The following is a 20728-nucleotide window of genomic DNA, read 5'->3' on the forward strand; positions in this document are numbered from 1 at the left end:
TTCATGAGAAGTCATTTGTCATTCTCATCAGTTCTCATCAGAGGAATCAAATTCAGAGATGCAGAAAACCAAATCTGATCATTTTAACACTATCCACAAAGGAAAGTAAAATGAGTAATTTTCTAAGGGGCCTTAAGTCCAGTTAGCTTTCTTCTGTCAAACTCTTAACACAGATGTGTGGGTGGGTCGTCACTTTACTGAAAAGCATCTTTTAAGTGGTCCCTGGGCTTCAGCTTTCTTCTTTTCAATTCCTCAAATGCTCCATGATCTCCTTCCTCTACTTGCTTTGGCCTCTGCTGTTTATGCTCTAGAAAAATGCCTTCATCTCATTTATTTGCCTCAAGGCAAATCGAACATCTCATCTTCTGGAAATCTGTCTTTAGGCAAGGTTAAAGCTTACTCTTTTTCGTTGCCACAGCACCTGTGGCAGAGACTGCTAACTTTTCCTGAGAAGTTTATTTTCTCCTTCTGTAGTTATCTTTGAGAAGCTGCCAGGCACCCAGGAGCTGCGTTTCCCAGTCCCCAGGCATCTGGGTGGATCTGTGTGACTAGTTACCACCATTGGAACGGGAACAAAAGGAGCGCGTGTCTGAGAGGAGGGGGCTGAGAGGAGGGAGCGCTTCTCCACACCCCCTTTCTCCACCTGCGGCTGCAATGCAACACCGTGGGTCTCAGAGACTCTGGAGCCGCAACACGAAAGCAGCCTGGCCTCAGAGGGCTGTGGGAGGAAGGACTTCCTGGCCTCAGAGGGCTGTGGGAGGGAGGACTTCCTGCACCAGAGCATGCACGTCGGACTGCCACACAGTCCCTGACACTTGGGGTTGTACTTGTCACTGCAGCTTAACTTATTCCTGAACAAGAATATTTCTTTTTCCTAAATCTTTTATGACCTTATCATATTTTTCTCATATATTTATAAAATTAAAAGAAAATTACCCAAAGGGCCTTCTCCATCAGACCACTGGATTTTTCAAGGGATGAGATGCGTTGTAATAGCGTTATTATTCTAGCTTTAATACCCAAGCTCTGTATCAGAACACTATAATACTTAGAAAATATGTAGGTTGTGATATATGTGAACGAATTAGAGGAACTCTGTAATTCACAGAACTATGAAATTTGAGAGCAAAGAGAAGTGGCTGGGAGCCATACGGGCGCCTTTAGACTAGTGAGGGTCTGAGCTGCCTCCTGCTCTAACCACCAAACTGAGGTCCCAAAGGACGGAGGGGCAGGGCTGTGCCTGGAATATCCAAAAGGCGAACAAAAACTTCCCTATCGTGAAGTTTATCAGGGCCAAGCTTGGCATCCAAAAATCCGGGAAGAAATTCTCTTTGATCTTCAACATCTCTATTCTACACTGAATGGTCTCCAGACCTCAAACTGGCACGGGCAGCTCTATTTTTCAGCTACACTTAAAAAGCAAATGAACAACCAAGCTGCTTATGGCTAGCTGTGTAACACGAGCATCATTTACAATGTCATGTCTATAGGAAAATACATTTCCAGTTTCGAATAACTGGCCCAGAAACTCCTATAATACAGTCCCTTTGGTCAATCAGGAAGTATCTAAACTAGATAATAAAATAAAAAGGTAAATATATGAATATTACAGAGACAGAAGTCTGCTTTCCTATAGTATTGAAGAACAGATTTTGCCTATGACCCTAGTCCTATATTAGATTTCATGTTAAACTTTTATGTTTCTCCTTGTCTCCTCAAAGTTCCTGTCCTGATTGCTATTAAAAATTATCTTGTAACTTGAGCAAAATACACGTTTAAAAAGATAACTCCTTAGTTCCTCATTTTAAAAACTGTTTTTGTAAGACTTCCAGTTGATGTCCAGTTGGACAATGTTTTGTCACATGGCTTTAATTTAGGTGCTTGTCTGATGACGTGTCCAAACCTAGCACTGTTGTACTCACAGTTGCCTTTGTCCCTTTGTGACATTCCTGGTTTTGAGCTGTCTCAAGTGGTCTTCCCCAGTCACTCACTATATTTAGATGAAACTCTACTCCCTGATTTATTGCATCTCTTCTTCGTTTTAAACCAGCTTTGAATTAATTGGTCCCAAGTGTCATCCTTAGCTGAATCAATTCTCCAGCACTATTAGTGACAAGCAATAACTACAATGGCACCAACTCTTCCTTCTTGAAGTATTTATTTTTATAAAAAATATTGAGCCTTCAGAGACACTGTAAGCTTCCAGAGTGGCCAACATAAGGTCTCTAACCTTTCTGTAACTCCACACTTATATATTTCTACCATTCTCACGAATCCCTGTGTTTATTACTGAGTGATAATAGCACCTTTCTCCCATCACTGTCTCAGATAAGAATGCATGAATTCAAGCCTCTTTAATCTCTTCTCCGAGTTTACCCGTTGTCTTCTAGCTGCCCATGAGCAGGCTGATTCTGGTAGTTGGTCTTTTTGACCCTTTAACATGCCATCATTTTGAAGGGAAATATTCTGTGGCCTAGTACACATAATAAATAATGCAGAAAACATCAGATCCAGAGAAGATGTGATAAAAGAAAAACTCCATCAGAAAAAATAACTCTGAGAAAGGTTAGCATTTCTTTATGGTAATGATATACAACATATACTGTATTCAAACAGTACGTGGAGACACTCTTTAATGAAGATGTCTATTATTTTCCAGGTAATGCACCTAATTGTCCTGTGGATATTTTGTTCTTTCTAGGAAAATGAAAGACTTCTGTCTTATTGATGTTTTATATTTTAAATCAAGATGCAGTAACAAAATCTTCTGTATGGGCAGGATTTTAGGAGGGGGGTCTTCTTCTAAGGGGGCTCTGGAGTGTGGAGAAGAAAGGCAGGACCCACAGCTCTGTAGAGAGAGGTGACTCTGTCTGCCCAGCATAAGAGGAACTTCCCAGCTCCTCCTAGAGATTTCCAAACCAGCAGACATGTGCAGATCATCTGAGGTACCTTGGGCAATTTTTCCTATCAGGAGGACATCCTGCCCCACAGTCTATCTTTATGGCTCTAGGGTACCTATGTCATATAATTGTTTGAGTATTTGACATAGGTACCTTAGAGCCATAAAGATAGGTGTGGAGTTACAGTCTTCAGTAAGACTGGCAAAGAAATCCAGGCCAATTCAGTTTGACCTTGTTATTTACCAATTATTTGTATATCCTTTAACACTTAGTAAAAGGCAGACAACTAATATATTACATAGCTCTAATATAGTACAAATTTCATCTTTAATTTATATCTCTGAACTTTTTTTGTCCATAACTGAGATTGAAAAGTTTAAATCAGAAGCTGGGGGAATTTTTAAAAATGTTCTTAAAAATCACAATAGTGTTGCTATTTAGGTTTTTAAACTGCATATATGCATGTTATCATTTACACCCACAGCAAGAATGAATGAAACCAGCATCCCCTGCTCTCCATACCCATCCCCGCCACCGCAGACGCTGGCTTACTTTTTGACAACACCGTCTACGGCCCTTATTTTAGTGACCGCTCAGTTTAGCAGTAGCAACACTCTGTTCTCATCCTTGAAATTCTTCCGTTGGATCCCTGGAGTACAGCAGTCTTCCTACTTCCCTGTCCGTCTCCTATAAGCTAGTTTTCCTCACTTTAACATGCCATCATTTTGAAGGGAAATATTCTGTGGCCTAGTACACATAATAAATAATGCAGAAAACATCAGATCCAGAGAAGATGTGATAAAAGAAAAACTCCATCAGAAAAAATAACTCTGAGAAAGGTTAGCATTTCTTTATGGTAATGATATACAACATATACTGTATTCAAACAGTACGTGAAGACACTCTTTAATGAAGATGTCTATTATTTTCCAGGTAATGCACCTAATTGTCCTGTGGATATTTTGTTCTTTCTAGGAAAATGAAAGACTTCTGTCTTATTGATGTTTTATATTTTAAATCAAGATGCAGTAACAAAATCTTCTGTATGGGCAGGATTTTAGGAGGGGGGTCTTCTTCTAAGGGGGCTCTGGAGTGTGGAGAAGAAAGGCAGGACCCACAGCTCTGTAGAGAGAGGTGACTCTGTCTGCCCAGCATAAGAGGAACTTCCCAGCTCCTCCTAGAGATTTCCAAACCAGCAGACATGTGCAGATCATCTGAGGTACCTTGGGCAATTTTTCCTATCAGGAGGACATCCTGCCCCACAGTCTATCTTTATGGCTCTAGGGTACCTATGTCATATAATTGTTTGAGTATTTGACATAGGTACCTTAGAGCCATAAAGATAGGTGTGGAGTTACAGTCTTCAGTAAGACTGGCAAAGAAATCCAGGCCAATTCAGTTTGACCTTGTTATTTACCAATTATTTGTATATCCTTTAACACTTAGTAAAAGGCAGACAACTAATATATTACATAGCTCTAATATAGTACAAATTTCATCTTTAATTTATATCTCTGAACTTTTTTTGTCCATAACTGAGATTGAAAAGTTTAAATCAGAAGCTGGGGGAATTTTTAAAAATGTTCTTAAAAATCACAATAGTGTTGCTATTTAGGTTTTTAAACTGCATATATGCATGTTATCATTTACACCCACAGCAAGAATGAATGAAACCAGCATCCCCTGCTCTCCATACCCACCCCCGCCACCGCAGACGCTGGCTTACTTTTTGACAACACCGTCTACGGCCCTTATTTTAGTGACCGCTCAGTTTAGCAGTAGCAACACTCTGTTCTCATCCTTGAAATTCTTCCGTTGGATCCCTGGAGTACAGCAGTCTTCCTACTTCCCTGTCCGTCTCCTATAAGCTAGTTTTCCTCCTCCTCTCCCTTAGATGTGGTTTTCATTCTTGGATGTCTTGCTTTCTTTCTCCACGTTTGTTCTGGGCGACCTCATCAATGCTGAAGGCACCAAGTGCCGATTTCCTGATGATTCTCTAGGTGATGATGACTCTCAGGCTGTATTTCTAACTCAGACCTCTCTGTTGGTTTCCACCCTCTAGATGTGTCTACTTGGACAGATACTCCATGTCCTGCAGATGTTCACACACAAAATATCCACAGTGTAGTTCTCATTTTGCCCTTGAATGCCATACTCCTCAGTAAAAGGTGCCCACCTACAAGTCATCAGGTTTCCATTTCAGAAACCTAGGCTTCCACTTCACTCGCACAACCGTCTTGTTAGAGTCTGTAGAATCTGTCTCTTAGGTGCCTCTCGTATCTATAACCCTTCTCTCTTTCCAGTCCAGTCGCTCCGCCTCTAATACAGGCCTCCTATGTGTCTTGTTTGGCTTTCCATCTTTTTCTAGTGGGTGCAAATCTGATCGTGTCACGCCCCAGCTTACTTACCAGAATTTCCGGGCAAAGTGAAGCCGACTCTGTCCCCCAGCAGGGAGCACGCCCTAACCACTGCCAGCCTTTCTAGCTCTGTCATTGCTCAGCACACTGGGTCCCCTGCTGTGGCTGCTCCCTCTCGAGTCCTTGGGGTCAGTCCCCCAGCCTTCGCTCACTGGTGTCCTCCTGTAACATCTTTCCTTCCCTGATCCCTGTTCTTCCTCTACCTTCTTCACCTTACTGACTCCTGCTCATTCATCAAGATTTAATTGAAGCACTACATCCCCTGGGAATCACTCCTGTTGCCCCATCGAGTTTAACATCCTGCCCCCCCCCTGCCCCACACCTCATGCTCTTAGCCATTTCTTGCAGCAATTCTGGGAGGCTGGGGTCAGGTACCAGCTCCGCCTTTTCCCAGCTGTGTCGTCTTGGCCAGGTGCCTCACTTGCCCTGGGCTTCAGTTTCCTTATTTGTAAACTAGAGATGTTAATAGTTGTGCCCACTTCAAAGGGTGGTTAGGAGAGTAAGTGAGGTGACGTACGTAGAGTCTCGGGAACAGGGCCTGAGACAGACACAGTGATTCTGAATTAAGCTGAGCTACTTTCATTATTGCCATAACTACTGACTTACTTGTCTACTTTCCAAAACAAACAGAAAGAGGGACAGAGAGCAGGTGAGATCTGACTATGTTCCCTCAGCACTTAGCACAGCACCTGGGACATATGGTAGGTACTCAATAAATACTCGTTGAGTGAATGGATACATACAGATAATGAATAAGTGAATGAAAGGCTTAAAATTTTACCTGAAAGTATGTTAATGAGTAAGATCGCTCTAATTTTATCATGTGTTTTTCACTTGAACGTTAAGATGTGAACGGTATCTCATTAACTTAAGTGTAACTGACTCACTGTTCTTATATTCAAGAATCTTCCAGTTCTGACAAAAGGGCACAATGCAGTTAATTAACAGAAATGTTATTCTGGAAACCGATATGGAGACATGAACTGTGACAAAAGTCCTGTGAGACACACGCAGAGAAACAAAATTTGAATTCCTATCAGAAAGCCTAATGAGGTAAAGGGAAACCACCTTCCCTGAGCCCGTTTTGGGCCACCAGTCTGTTGCTGTGACAACAGGTCTGCCGAGTGACTCATCAGCATCAGCGAGAAACGGGCCTGGGGCATCTCTTCATCTCCACCCGCTGCCCCACGGGCCTGGCAGGGAAGGGTGTGACTGCAGCGCAGTGACGGTGGGACACAGCAAGCCTCAGTCCTGGCCACTGTCTCCTCCACGTTCCTCACGGAAGCACCGCTTCCTGTTTATTTTGAAGTTTTTCTCAAATACAGAAACCTGCCCTTTCTCCCGCTAGGTTCCTTGAACCTCAATGGAGATGCTGTATATAATAATGGATGTTTGTTGTCTCTGCCCTTTGGGGGATCTTAAAAAGGTATTTCTACTCTTAGCAATTATTGGAAAGTCCAGAGGACTCCGAGGAGAGGCCAGCCTCTAATCTGTGCCTTAAATGTGCCACCTTGCTTCATCAGAAGTAAATTATATGACAGAAAAGGGCTTTGTGATGAAACGAGGCTATAACTCACCCTCTGCCCCAGAGTTCTCATATTGTGGAAAGACTGGAGAAACTCTGAAAACATCTCTGACTATTTTTCATAATCTGAAATAAGTGAAATTCTATTATGCAGTAGAAAGTTGGACAGGGAAGCAGGCTGATAGGAATATACATGATTCATCTGGCGTGGGGTTGGAGGAGGGCTCTATGGACCCCCTGGACCACCAGAAAGACGAACAAGGGTCCAAGAGCAAATGAAGCCTGAAATATCGCTGGAGGTGAAAATGACCCCACTGAAGCGCACATCATGAGAAGGCAGGGCTTTCTGAAAAAGACTCCGGTGCTGGGAAAAACAGAAGGCAGCAGGAAAAGAGGAAGACCAGATAGGAGACGGTTTGACCCCACACAAGAAGCCATGGGCATGAGTCTACGGGAGCTGAGCAGGGCTGCTGAGGACAGGACACTGGGGATGTCACTCATGCACAGGGCCACCAGGAACTGGAGCCGACTCAATGGTATGTAACACAGGCAAATAGAAGCACTGCTCTTTCTATACTTGGTTTGTCTTCCTTCCAACCCAGACATGGATTTACAAAACTTGGGGATATAAAACTGGGACAGGTTAAATCCAAGTAATTTTGTAGAAACTTGTAATATTACTCAAATGTGGAGTTGTCGACTTTCTTTTTTTTGCCATGAGATATTTCTAAAATACAATCCTACTAAATGTGGAAGTCAAACTAGTTTGATGCAATTACTTTTAACTTTGGAAAGTAAAAAATCTTGTAAAATAATTCTAAGCCGTAATTCATGAAAAGAGAAGATCTATTTATTTTTTAATTCTAGGGTTAGTATATTCTGTCTCCTTTTTTAATCAGATCTGGCTCAGATTAGATCTATAATGAGCATCCTCAGAAAAATGATAAATTATAACAATGGCTTCAATGGAGTAAGTACTTCACAAATATCTATATTCCATTACCATAACAACCTCCAGAAATTACTATCCCCATTTTACTGATGAGGAAATCAAGATTGAAAGGCAGTAAGCACTTTGCCCTGGGACTAGGATCTTCTCTGAGCATGCTAACGTCAAAGTCCACACACTTTCTACTGTATCCCAGTCCACTTCACACGCACAGAAGTCCCAGGGGATTGCAACAGAAAGACATTTTCCTGAGATTCCTTTTTCTAAAGGCCATAATGCATAATTAAAACTAGCAAAAGAGAAAAATATTTGCCTGAGATCTTTCTGGGACACGGGTGTGGGATCACAGACCAGTCCCAGCGACATACGCACGCAGGGAGAGGACACGGGCTAGGAGGAAGGAGACTTTCTGATGCGGGGAGCAGACCCTGGGATTTTGTGGGGGACACGGGGACGCTGACTGGCTTCCCCTCCTGACTGTGTCTGTAGTCTAACTGACTCTGTCTTCATCTGAGCAGCCAGCAGAGTCTGGTGTTTACACACGTGCACCAAACGTGCAAGTCTGTAAACTATAAATTCCCGAAGCTGAACTGAAGCCCCCGGAGAAAAGGGCCCTTGCGCTTCCTGGATCCAGAGAACTCCTGTCTTCCACGAGTGGCATCCCAGAGACCATGTGACCTCATGATGCAAGGGCCCATGGGATGCAAGGCGAGCTGAGCCGAGCGAGGCAGCATCTGCTCTTGCCCTGATTCTGTTAGCTTCTGTAACCTCGGCTGGAAACGTCAGAACGTAAACCTTTAGCGGGTTGTGGACGTGGGGTCTCTTCTGGAAAGCTGGACATCAGGTTTCCTCACGTTACTCAATACTATTGTCCACACTGCTTCGCCAACTCATACAGACGCTAATTTTCATTATTCCCATTTGCCTTTGTTATTCTCCCCACTCTCTTATGCCTTATTCCTGATCAGGTTACACGATCCCATCCTCTGTCTACTCTTAACCCTGTCTCCTTAACCCTGTCTCCTTCACACACACGTGCGAAGAAACTTCAGGTGCACGGTTAGGGTGGTTCATGCTCTTCGCCTTCCTTCCTGTCTTCCTTCTCATTCTCTGCCGCCTTCATCTAAACGCCCATTCTTCTCTCATATTGTTAGGCACCTGCTTCTCTCCACACGTGCCTGCTTCCTGCCTGCTTCCTGCCTGCTTCCTGCCTGCTTCCTGCCTGCTTCCTGCCTGCTTCCTTGTGAGCGATCCAAGGACAGGGACCCAGATCCTTCTCAAGTTTGTGTCTTCACCTTCAGCCCACCGTAGAGCAAAGGGAACCACAAATGTTTGACTCCATCGAAGCTACACGGTCAGGGCTAGGACCAGTCTGCAGTGACAAAGGACTTATACTCACATTTCAGCTCGAGCTTGATGAAATCCGTGTTCCCCAGGTTTTCCAGGAACACTCCCCGTGGGACTAACGTTTTGAAGTAGAAAGAAATGTCGGCACTGGTTTCCCCTTGGAAAGTGGAGAAGTGCAGGTAGGATGACGGGTTGGGGAAAGACGCAGCGTTCCAGTAACTCCCTGTGGGAAAGACAGTGAAAGCAGGTCATTTACACCTCAGTCATGACAGCAGAAGACACCCACTTCCTGAGCTTTAGTAAATTTCCATTGTTAACAGCCCTCGTTTCCTCTCATCCCACTGACCGATACTGCCCAACCCCCCACAAACATATCTGACTTTCCAAAAGTCCTAGGTGTGTATATAAAACATTTTGTTAAAGACCGGTAATTGGGGTTCCTGCCCAGAGCAGTCCTGGAGTTACACTAGGACAGCAAGAAAAAATGGAGAGATGTTCCTGTGTCGCCATCTGCGGTGGGTGGGCTGTTCTGAGCTCGTGCATGTGTCCTGGTGGCTTCGGTTGGTGTGAGAAGCACCTAGGCTGGACCTGGGGGCAGAACAGGAGCAAGGGCTTCGGCGTTCTGCTCTTGCTTCTCATCCGCCTTTGCCTCGGAATAACCGGTCAGCGGCCACTTAGAAATGGGGTGTCACAGGAATACAACGGGGGGAGCACTGAAGGCCTGTGGAAGTGAGGAGCTGAGAGAAAGCGGGATGACCAGGCCAGGCCGGTCACTTCCCCATCCCTCCTGCTCCAAACCACCGAAGGCGAGTTGCTGTAAAAGGAGTGTCACCTCTTCCACCTCTTCATGCCATTCGTTCCTGGGACTCCGGGAACTCTGACCTTTGGGGTGTTTTGGGGAGCTCTCAATCAGACTGTAACCCTGAGCTCATGAAGAAGACACGATTGCACCCGCCCCCCTCCTCACTCACTGCTGATAGCAGCCAGTATCTCCAGGAGAAAAGCAGTTCGCAGGACGAAATACAAACACCGAACTGATGACGCACATTCCATTAGAACAGATGGACCATGAGTTTCACATGAGACCAGGAGCTGACTCTTGGCTGCCACTCCAGGGGAGAGATCCCTTTCTCGTGCGCACACTTCTGAGTGTTTACGATCACGGCTGTGGACTAAGGTGTGTGGGCACGCTTTAAAACAGCTACTAAAGCCTTTGTCTTTAATACTAAGCCTGTGTTAAAGTCACCAGGTTTGGCTAAAGATGGAGTCGCCTATGCTAACTTAGCCCACTGTCAGCAAAGCAAAGCTCAGCACTACATCTCTGTGCTCTGACATCCCCTCCCACCCCCACAGCCGGCAAAGGTGGGCCTGGGTCAGCCAGTTGACTCTTGCCTGCTCAGCACAAGTTGTGAGATGACCAGGCCAGGCGAGAGTCAACTGGCTGACCCAGGCAGCTCTGAGCCTCCCTTTCTTCCGTCTACGGGAAGTAATTCTGCTCCAACCGACCAGCGAATGCCCGGGTAACGTCCTTGCTCCCGTTCCTTGTGCTGTGAAGTCTTCCGTACTCTACAGCTCCTCAGAGCTCCCTTCTCTCTCTAGGCTGGATGCTGCCCGACTCATGATTGCCAGATAAAGCTTACTGGATTGGCAAAGTGTCTAGGGAAAATTTTCTTTTAACACCTAAAATATATGGCTTTTTAAAAATTATTTATTATTTATGCCTACAGCACCTGGTCTTCCTAGGTGGTCTCCCATCCAAGTACTAACCAGGCACGACCCTGCTTAGCTTCCGAGATCAGACATCGGGCTTGTTCAGGGTGGCGTGGCCGTAGACCATGGACTGTGGCTCCACTGGGGCACGAACCCATGACCTTCTGTGTGTAAAGCAGACATGCTAAACGCTACACTATGGAACCATATCCTGGTTTTTTTTTTAATAACTGATTTTCACTATTTTCTTCAAAGAACACAACTAATCAACTAAATTCAGTTTATTAGGTTCTATATACTGTATTCTTTCCTTTTACTCAAATTATGCACATATGCAATACTAAGGTCAACCACTATTCTTAGATGAAATTTGTGTTGAGACTGCTATGCTTAAGTCGTAATTTTAAATTAAACAGAGAATATGGCTATATTATGAGATATTAAAATATTCCCTTATGTTCTTAGGGACATGTAGGATATAGCAACATCTGGGTAAGTGAATGGCAATATCTTACCAGTAAGTCAGTGCAAACGATGTCTGTAAATATCTTCCTTACGGTAAAAACAGTGGTGGTGTTTAAAAGTCTTCGTACAGTTTTAAGCTATATATTACATGGCTATATATTATATGGCTATATATTATATGGCTATATATTATTTTTCCTTAGTAGAGGAAAAATAAACTAGTTTTCTCTTGGGAAGAATACTATACGACACTGGTTAATAACACCTGAAAGGAAAGAATCTTAACTATTTAAGTCGTTATCATCTGAGGGCTGAATCCTCTTTCTGGCTCAAGATCTGGCTTAACATACAGTGAGAGCAGTCCAGGCTCACCTTTCCCACTGGCCCAAAACGCAGGTCTCCTGAAGTAAAACCTGAGTCAAACTCGAGGCTGCAACCCTCTCAGCAGTCAGGGTCCTAGCAGCAACGAAGCCAAGACCGTGGGGCCAGCAGGATGTAGGTCACCCTAATGGGCCCTTCGACAATCTAGGAGCCGGCAAGCGTCAAGGTCCCCGGCCACACTTCAGCCTAAGCAGAGCAATTCTGTCTCTTTAGACTGTATCCCCAGGACGCAAGCATAGCTAACATTTTAAAGTTCAAGTGCATTCTTATTTTCTGACATGCTGATGTATTAAGAGAAGGACAGTTGTCTAAAACAATTCTAGAAAAAAGAAAGCTAAAAGTAAAATAAGTCAGTATTTATTTGAGGTCCAATGCTAGTTACTCAGACAGAACTATCCCCAGAGAGGGGAAGGGCAGTTTAATCACTTATTCCAGTTTGATGAAAAGTCCCTACAGATCCCCATCTCATTTGTTCTGATTCCACGCTCACTAAACAACTTCAAACTAATTTGGTCTCTTGAACGGACATATTCACAGGAAATTGCGCCTTGCACGATGGTGGTCACCAATCGTCCTCTTGGAAGTGTCTGGGTTATCACATAATCTCTTTGGAGTTGTCACTTGGGGGCTGTCCCAAAACTCCCGATGAGTTTGCTAAGTCCACATTCTTGACTGGCTACCGTGAGGACTCTGGTGGTGTCGGAGTTGAGATGTCCACTGAGGGGATGCTGAGCGATAGCCATTAGGGCACAAGGAGAGATTAGACATTCTATTCACATTTATTTTAAACACTTCATCCTCTAAAATGTCTGCTTTGGTTATACTTTGTGGTGTGAACGTGTGCGTGCAGGGGGACATGTCTGGGATTTATAAGCGAGCATGCTTATTGGGGTATGGGCATAAAGGTTCTGATGAGCAGGGTACGTACCCTGATGAGCTTCTGTGAGGCCTATTCTGATGAGCTCAGGGCTCAGTCTTTGGGATTTTCGGTTTTAACAAAACAACATGCGTGCTCTTTCCAGGGCTCCTTGCACTTCGTGACACAAGGAACTTTTCGGATTATTATTATTTGTTTATATTGCTCCCAACTGACTGTACAAGCTCCTTGAAAGCTGGGAGCAAACCACTTCCTCTCTATAACCTTTGGCCCCAGGACATGAGTAAGTACTCAACAAAGAATTATTAAATCAGCGGGTAAGTGAATAGTTACCTCTCTCAATTATATTCAATTCCACTTCACATGCAAAGTCCTCATGAAACAAAATTTGCTTTATAGTAACCCGAGCATGAGATACTAAATAAATACATATAAAACACTTTAGCGGCGACTGATGACGGGTCATTGCTTCCACGAGCACACTACCATTGTGCTTATCCACGACTTAACTTCTGTGAGCCCCTACACACCTCACGGGACCACGCCAAGCACTTGCGGGACTGATGGCATCACAGCCTTAAGGCTATCGAAACAGCTACAATTTGTACTTACTATCAAGGTCAGTGCCGTGGAGGGTAAAGTGATTTTAGATGAGACTATCAAGTTGGAGATCAGAGATTCACTGTATGGCAAAGACTGGTGACGGAGCAGGCGGCAGGGACGGCCAGCACGGACAGGCGGAAGGGGGCAAGGTCGGAAACAGAGAGGAAGAGTGTGAAGCAGAACAGAAACAAATACCTGAGACTGGACGGCCAGTTGACAGTGACAGAAAGACGAGGCAGGTAGGAGCCGTCAGCGACCCAGCCGGGGGCAGGGGCAACAGTGATCAAAGGCTGGGCGGAACGCTGCGGTGAGGTTGAAGGCTCTACAAGCTCCTTAAACACGCTCTGGGCACAGCCTGGGCTCATCTCCTGTGGCAAGAGGAACCAGGGGCGTGCCCCATCTAGTGCCGGAGAGTAGGGCCGGGGCAGCAAGCCAGGCACCGAGGACATTCACCATCACATCAAACCTCCGTGGATCGTTAGAAAATGTAGTATCATCTATTCACCCAAATTCTTTAGTGGCCATTTACTTTCATCTCACCAATTATTACTTGGTATGAGATTATGACTTCAAAGTTTCTAAGGATATTTTCTAATAAGCAGCAATTATAAGCCTAATTTTAATTTCTAACGAAGTATTACATGTACATAGTTTTAAAAGTCAAGTAGTATCAGGACTATAGTAAACACAATTCCCTGCTCCACCCTTCCCCTTCCCAAAGCCAATTTTTTTTTGTGACAACTCCTTCTACACATCTTTTATTTATATCCCTGCATTTCTAAAATACACTTGTGTATTTAATTTATGCATCTTAGATATTCTCTATTGACTTTCTGAATGCGAAATGAGGACTGAGCATTTTCACAAGCCCATCTCCCTATTCCCTTTCTCCGTATTCTCCCCAAACAGCCGAATGGCAGATTTTGGGTTATGTTGAAACTCAACCCATTCTAATTCTGGAACCTCCTGGAGTTCCGCACTTTGCTTCTCACCTGCTGGCCAACAGTCCGGGCTTACAGATTTTCCTGCAGGCTCATAAGGAGCAAATGAACATGAGATACGCTGCAGTCCCTCTGTGATGGAGGGAGCAGGAGCAGGGAGCGAGCGGCAAGGACGGCAGGGACAACAGCAAGTGGACGCAGGCTGCTCTGGCCTGTCTGTCACCTGGCGAAGTTGCCATGTACTGGTCCATGTACAGGCTCCGGAATCAGACAATCTGGTTCTATGGCCCTCACCCCCTGGGCGACTGTGCACAGATTTCTTGATTTCCCTAACTCGCAACTTCCTCATTTGTACAAGGGAATAACAATGGAAACTCTTTCACAGAGTGTTGGGAAATGACGAGATGATCCATGAAATGTGTGCGGTAGAGTCCTGAGCACAAAACAAACTGTGGCGGAGTTCAACACGTGTTACTAATCACCCCTAAACTGATGGCTCTGGTATCACGTGGTACAGTCGCTCCCCAAGGGCTCCCCAAGGAGGGGAGGACGAAGTGGGAACAGCGAGTCTACAAGCCCGGACAAGCCCTGAGGCTTCTCGGCGCCGGATTTTCCACTGGGCGACTCTTTAAGAGGGGGGCAGCGAGCCACCCCAGGCAGATGGAGAGCTCACCTTAGGTTTTGACTTCTTCAGCTACTGGCTCTTCTCAGACTCAGACCCACTTCTGCCCTTTGTCCTGCTCCCGTTTCTCGCTCTCCTGCTCCCTGGCTTTCAAAGTGTGTGCTCCCTGTTTCTTTACTTTCTTAATGACTTAAAACATTTTTTTTCCATTCAGGACACACAAATGGGAATTACCTTTGAGCCCTGGTAATGTGACATACACTGTTTTGTAGAGTAGCCATTAAATAAAAATCTGATCAAAAGAACAGGGATTGAGCATCTAAGAAAGTAGAGCTACCCAAACACTATAAATAATTTTATTTGAACAAAGGTAGACCAGATATAGCTGCAGGGTAGACTGACAGGCAGAGATGTGTGATAAGAAGGTGAGGCCTCACCTTGATGTGTCAGGCCCCTGCTGTCCTTCCTTCTTCCTTAGAAGGGAGACAGGTAAGTAGGAAAAGGGGAAGAGGCAGTGGCTGGGAGAGCTGGTGTTTGGCTGACACAGAGAAGACTGTATGCGGGCTCCGCCCTGCCGGCTGTGGGCTGGGGAGGTGTGTGGCTGCTGGTGTGGTCTGGACGCCAGGGAGCTTCTCCATCCTGTCACAGACTCAGCAATGTCCTCAGAGCCACCCGTGGCCCACTACTGGGACTGCACTGAGAGCTTCTGTAGCTTCTGCTTTAAGTGGCAAGTACTTTCCCAAGTAAACACTAGCCCGAGGAGACTAATTACTCTGAAAATTGTCAGTGCCCCAAAGGTTAGAAATTTGAACATCCTTCGAGTTATGCAATGTGTCTTTTGTTGTTTACTATGGTGCTATTTACAACGATAAACCAGATGGCTTCATTTGCATGCAGATTTGAGTCTATTTGTAGAGGTGTCCTTACCTAGGAAAAAGTTGCTTCCTTAATTAAACTATTTTGCACACTCAGGCAAGGTAAAAGTAGCTTTGTTCAGCTCTCAGACTCATTGAATAGGGCATGCTAAACTCAAAACTGGAGAGTTGCAAGTTAAAATGCTGCTCTTGAGTTAGCTGTTCTCTCTGCAGTGTTTCATCTCCTCCAGTAAACCTCTCCATTGCTACCACTCCCAGGGGAATATTATAAACTGGTGGGAGGAGGCATCTATAAATTCTCCATCTTGTGTCTCTCTGTGACTTGGTTCCTTTGGGCAAGAATGGGGATGGGGTCCTTCAGAGAAAAAGAACATGATGGTGAAACCCCAAAGGTTATGATGCTCAGGGTGCTTCCTCTACTGCTGTGAGTTGATCAATAACCAGATTATGGGGGATGTGATAAAACTGGCTTGTTCTTAATTAGTCACAGAAACTCATCTGTCGAATCTGTCCATGGTGCATTTAAACACAGTGGTACTTAAGAGGTAATTTTATTTCATTTCGAGTGCTCGAAACAGTTGTGCATACTCATACTTGGAGTCTAACAGGTCTAACTTTTCTTGTAAAATTCTTCAGGGTCTCCACATAAGATCCCCAAAGTTCACTGAACTTTCTTTATTGGGGCTATTAGTTATGTCTAATTTATTCTAGTCATCCTAAGTATACTGGGATTCAAAGTTAAAAGTGAATAACCAGAAGTGGAGAAATGAATAACTAGGTGTTACTGGAAACGTTTGTGCTTCCTGTTCTTCACTCAAATTTCTGTCTTGAGTAAGCTCCCAAAGTTTCCGTGACTAATTCCAAAGAAGGAAGGAATAGTAAACCCAAGTCTCTCACATTCGGTGAGTAAAGGACTGGAGCAAGGTCTGTCTGATTTAGCAGAAATAAATCTTTGTTGCATCCGAAGTTGTAGAAGAACTTTATACCTACTACATGCGGGTTGAAATAAAAAATATTTAATAAGTAGTGTACTATACAGAAGTGGCCACAGGATGGGTGACTCTGGGGATTGCCCAATTTTTAAAGGCTCATGTGTCCGTCCCAGGGATAAATCTGCTTTTCTTTCTTCTCCTGAGCCATTTCGCCCTCTTTCATGACTTCAAGCAATAACCATAGGTCAATGATTCCCAATCTTACGCATGTGGTTAGATCTTTACTATGAGCTTAAGATTAAGAGATGTATTTCATACTGGACAGTTTCACCATCACCAACAAGTACCTCGAACTTTAAATGACTGAAATGTGTGTGTGTGTATTTTCCCAAATCAACTCTACCTGTAGTATTCTCCACACTGGAGCTGGCCCCACTTTGCCACTCAAACCAGAAACTTGGGAGTCGATCCTCAGGACCCAATCCATCCGAGGCCTGATGAGCACACCTCTGAAATGTGTCCTCTCCTCTCCACTCTTCCCACTGCCAGGGCTAGGGCCAGCCTCTCCTGCCTGGATGCCACACTAACCGTTGGTTCTGCTCTCTCTTGTTTATCGTAAATCCAGCCTTTACAAAGCCAACAGAAGAATCCATCTAAAATGCACGACTGATCATTTCGCTGTCCTGAGGAAAACCCCAACGGTTCCAAACGCCAGCACAACCATCAGCAGCCCTTGCGCAGCCGCGGGGTCCTCGGCCTGCACTTGGGCAGTGGACAATGGTTCCGAGAGCCGCCGGCCTCGTGGGCGTCACTTCTGTCTTTCTCATGTCTCCTGCTGGTATCTGTTTCTTCTTATCTTTTTCTCTCCATATAACTGTAATTCGTGGTCTAATGCCACTAAAGCCCCCGTTTTACCGTCTGCTCCGCTGTAATGAAGAACGGTCGAAGCCCCAGTGCAAGGGGCTGCGCTGCATTTGGCCACACTCAGCCGCTGTGCAGAGGGATGCTGCAGTGTGAGGCGGGCCTCGTGCATTAGTGGACTACAAGCCCCCAGAGCCCTACTTCCATAGAAAAACAGATTTGATATCAAATCCATTAGGTGAGTAAAGTGTGGAAAAAAGCCGCCCATTTCTGCAGAATGGTGGATGTGAAAATTGGAAGCTGCTCTTCACGGCCGAGTAATGGATTGATATGATCCATACAATTATGTTACACAAATCAAGGTTTCCTTTCTGTGCCCTTTTCATTATAGGAAATAAAAAGATTCACACGTCCTAGTCATCGATACTGTCGTTTTCCTCCTGAAATGACCACGGTCCCCATGCCCCTAGGGCTGGGATCAGTAAGGCAGCAGAACCACCCACAGCGAAAAGGGGAGAGGAGCAAATGGACGGAGCTTTTAAAACCTGCTCCTTTATTTGTAAATTAGGAAAACAGTTCCTTTGTCAACAGGGTCGTTGTAATGACATAAAGCAGCATTATAAAATACCAAAGAACTATAAAAAGGCAAAAAAAATTTTCTTTATGCCTATTCATTAATAATAATAGAAAACTAACAGACTTCTTTATATGTAGGGGGGAGATAGTTGGTTTGGATTTATATGTAACGTGCCGGAATTTCTTAAGAACTTGTAAATACTTGAGATGAAAGGAACGCCGTGGGAAGAAGGCCTGACATAAATTTCCATCCAGCAGCTAAGTGAAAATAGACTCTAATATAAAAATACATAGTGCGTCCGAGCTGAAGGAGATATTCAGACTTTAAGGACAGAAAGAGCACATGAGGACACGGTCCCCTTTTGCAACTCTAAGCCTCGCTGCTGTTTCCGTGCTGTCAGGCAGGTTCACGGACATCGAGCTTCGGTCATCGTCACCGAGGACTGCGAGCTGGGATCCACGCTGAGAGCGCTGGTCTGAGATGCTGTAAGACGAGTAGGAGTTTTATAACTCCGTGTCACATAATTACAACGAACAATAAGGTGAGTGCAATGGCATCCAGTAGGTCGATTTAGAATAGCTTTAATATCAAAGAAATCTAGGAATTTGTATCGGGGCAGGACAGACCTCTTCGGGGGTGTGACCAGCGGCTGATGTGCCTGGAGAGGGCACAGCATTTTCACGGGCAGATGCTGCCAAGCGCGGCAGCCACTGCAGCACTGCAGACGCAGAGGGAGCATGCCAACTGCTCTGCGGGTCTGACGGGGTCACAGACGTACCGCGGCAACCCCAAGTGGCGGAACCTCGGCCCACATCTACTGATCATAATGTGGTGCAAAAATACGCGTCTGGATAATGACACATTGAATAAGTGATTACCATGAAATTTAGTCTGATGCACCACTTCATGACTGGACTTACATTTTCCACTTCAAAATCTCGAGTTTTAAAATAGAGGTTTTGGTGTCTCAGGATTGCCATCTAGGTTTTTGGGAGCAGTGAGAAGTCTGCTTGCCTGGAACTGAGTTGTTTGGGAATCTCAATATTTTAAAAAGTGAGTTTAGATTATAACAAGAAGCAGAAGTTAAAGTTTTAACTGCCACAGCATGGAGCTGTAGGTTATGTTAATTTGAACTGAGTAGAGGTGGCCTGATCTAGGTTTTGGAGGCAATTACTTCCAGCAGTCAGGCAGCCGCCCAGAGTTCAGCGGCTTTGAAAGGTGTTGCGTTCAGACCTTTTCTCAGTCTAGGGGCTTGGGAGAAAAAACAGGGCTTTACATCTCAAGATGTATAAACAAAGCACCGAATGGATTCTGATGGAACTATTCTCACATTTTACCTCTGCAAAACTTTATGGGAAGTTTATGGGGATTTACTGTTTCAAGAACAGAAGGACATTTACCTACAGATGCAGGGAAATAAATTTCAAGAACATTTAGTATTGGAGAATGGTCGCTTTAGAGCTGGTTTCAATCCACTTGACCTTCTCCTTAATCTTCCACCCTCCACCTTGAGTTGACCACACCCCACACACACATTCACGCTCACACACGCACACACATTTATGCACACAAATGCACACACATTCACACACACACATGCACACACGTGCATGCACACATGCACACACGTGCACGCGCACACACACATTCGCACACACACAAATACACATTCACGCACACACCCACACACATTCATGCACACCCACACATTCATGCACGCACACGCACATGTGCATGCACACACGCGTGCACGCACACAAACATGCACACATTCACGCACACAGCTACATATTCACGCACACACACGCGCGCACACACGTGCACACACACAAACATATGCACACACATTCACGCACACAGCCAGACACACATTCACGCGCACACACACGCACACACACAGCCACACACACATGCACACACACACATTCACGCACACACACACACATGCACACCCACACCCACCCACCTATACTTCTCTAGCTCTGCTACCTCCAAGTAGCTTTATATTAAAGGAAGGCTGGGCGCTGGGCCACATTCATCCAATAATTCTGCCCAGGCTCTGAGTCTTTCCTCTTCTCTCAGGCTGGCTAATGATTATTTTATTCCTGTTAAGGGCTGTTAGGATATTGATCTTTCTCAATAGGGAAGCTCTTTTACTCACTGGCTGAGGTTTGTGCTCCAATGCTTAATGAAGGTAAGTCCTTCAAAGTTCTGCTTGCCTTCACAGACCCTTGTAGACATGAGGAGAATTACTCATTTGAGAGACTTTAGGAATGTAAGGTGACATTTTGGTTTTGGTGTCCTTCTGTCTCTTGGAACCCTGGTCTCCAAGTTGCATCTCTAGCTTCACCTTTACCAATTCTGCTATCAGGTATTAATCAACCAAACCTTCATAATGTGGTGGCTGGTAATGGCGTAATTATTATTTACCCCTGTTTTTTAAAAAACTATTTTAATAAGGAACTCCTGAAGATTGAAATGTCTTTAAGATCAAAACTAATTAATCTCTGATGATATGATTTCAAGTAACAACACAAGGTAGAGATAAATATTTCAATATTCATGGTCTATATTTTATATCTAGTAGTTGCCTTTCAGCCATGATCTATGTTTCATTGCCAGGCCCCCCCACACCCTGTAAAATGTTCAGCTTAAAAATCTTGACGAATGAGAGGACAATGTTAGAATAACATGGTGGAACATAAACGATTCTAATTTTCTCCACTAACGAGAATCAAGTAATAAT

At 44.6% G+C, this 20728-nt stretch overlaps 1 protein-coding gene and 1 pseudogene across 1 annotated transcript in view; both read right to left on the bottom strand.

Annotated features, from left to right (window-relative positions):
* The window catches only part of CNTNAP2 (contactin associated protein like 2), a 1631342-nt gene that overhangs the window by 189654 nt on the left and 1420960 nt on the right, over positions 1–20728 (bottom strand). Inside the window, exon 16 of the mRNA XM_025039033.1 lies at positions 9191–9361. Within this exon, the coding sequence (XP_024894801.1) occupies positions 9191–9361 (171 nt within the window). The remainder of the gene's footprint in view (positions 1–9190; positions 9362–20728) is intronic.
* On the bottom strand, positions 10857–10972 carry LOC112469978 (annotated as a pseudogene).

The sequence above is a fragment of the Pteropus alecto genome, unplaced genomic scaffold (genome assembly GCF_000325575.1).
Source record: "Pteropus alecto unplaced genomic scaffold, ASM32557v1 scaffold48, whole genome shotgun sequence".
In the NCBI taxonomy this organism is placed as follows: Eukaryota; Metazoa; Chordata; class Mammalia; order Chiroptera; family Pteropodidae; genus Pteropus; species Pteropus alecto.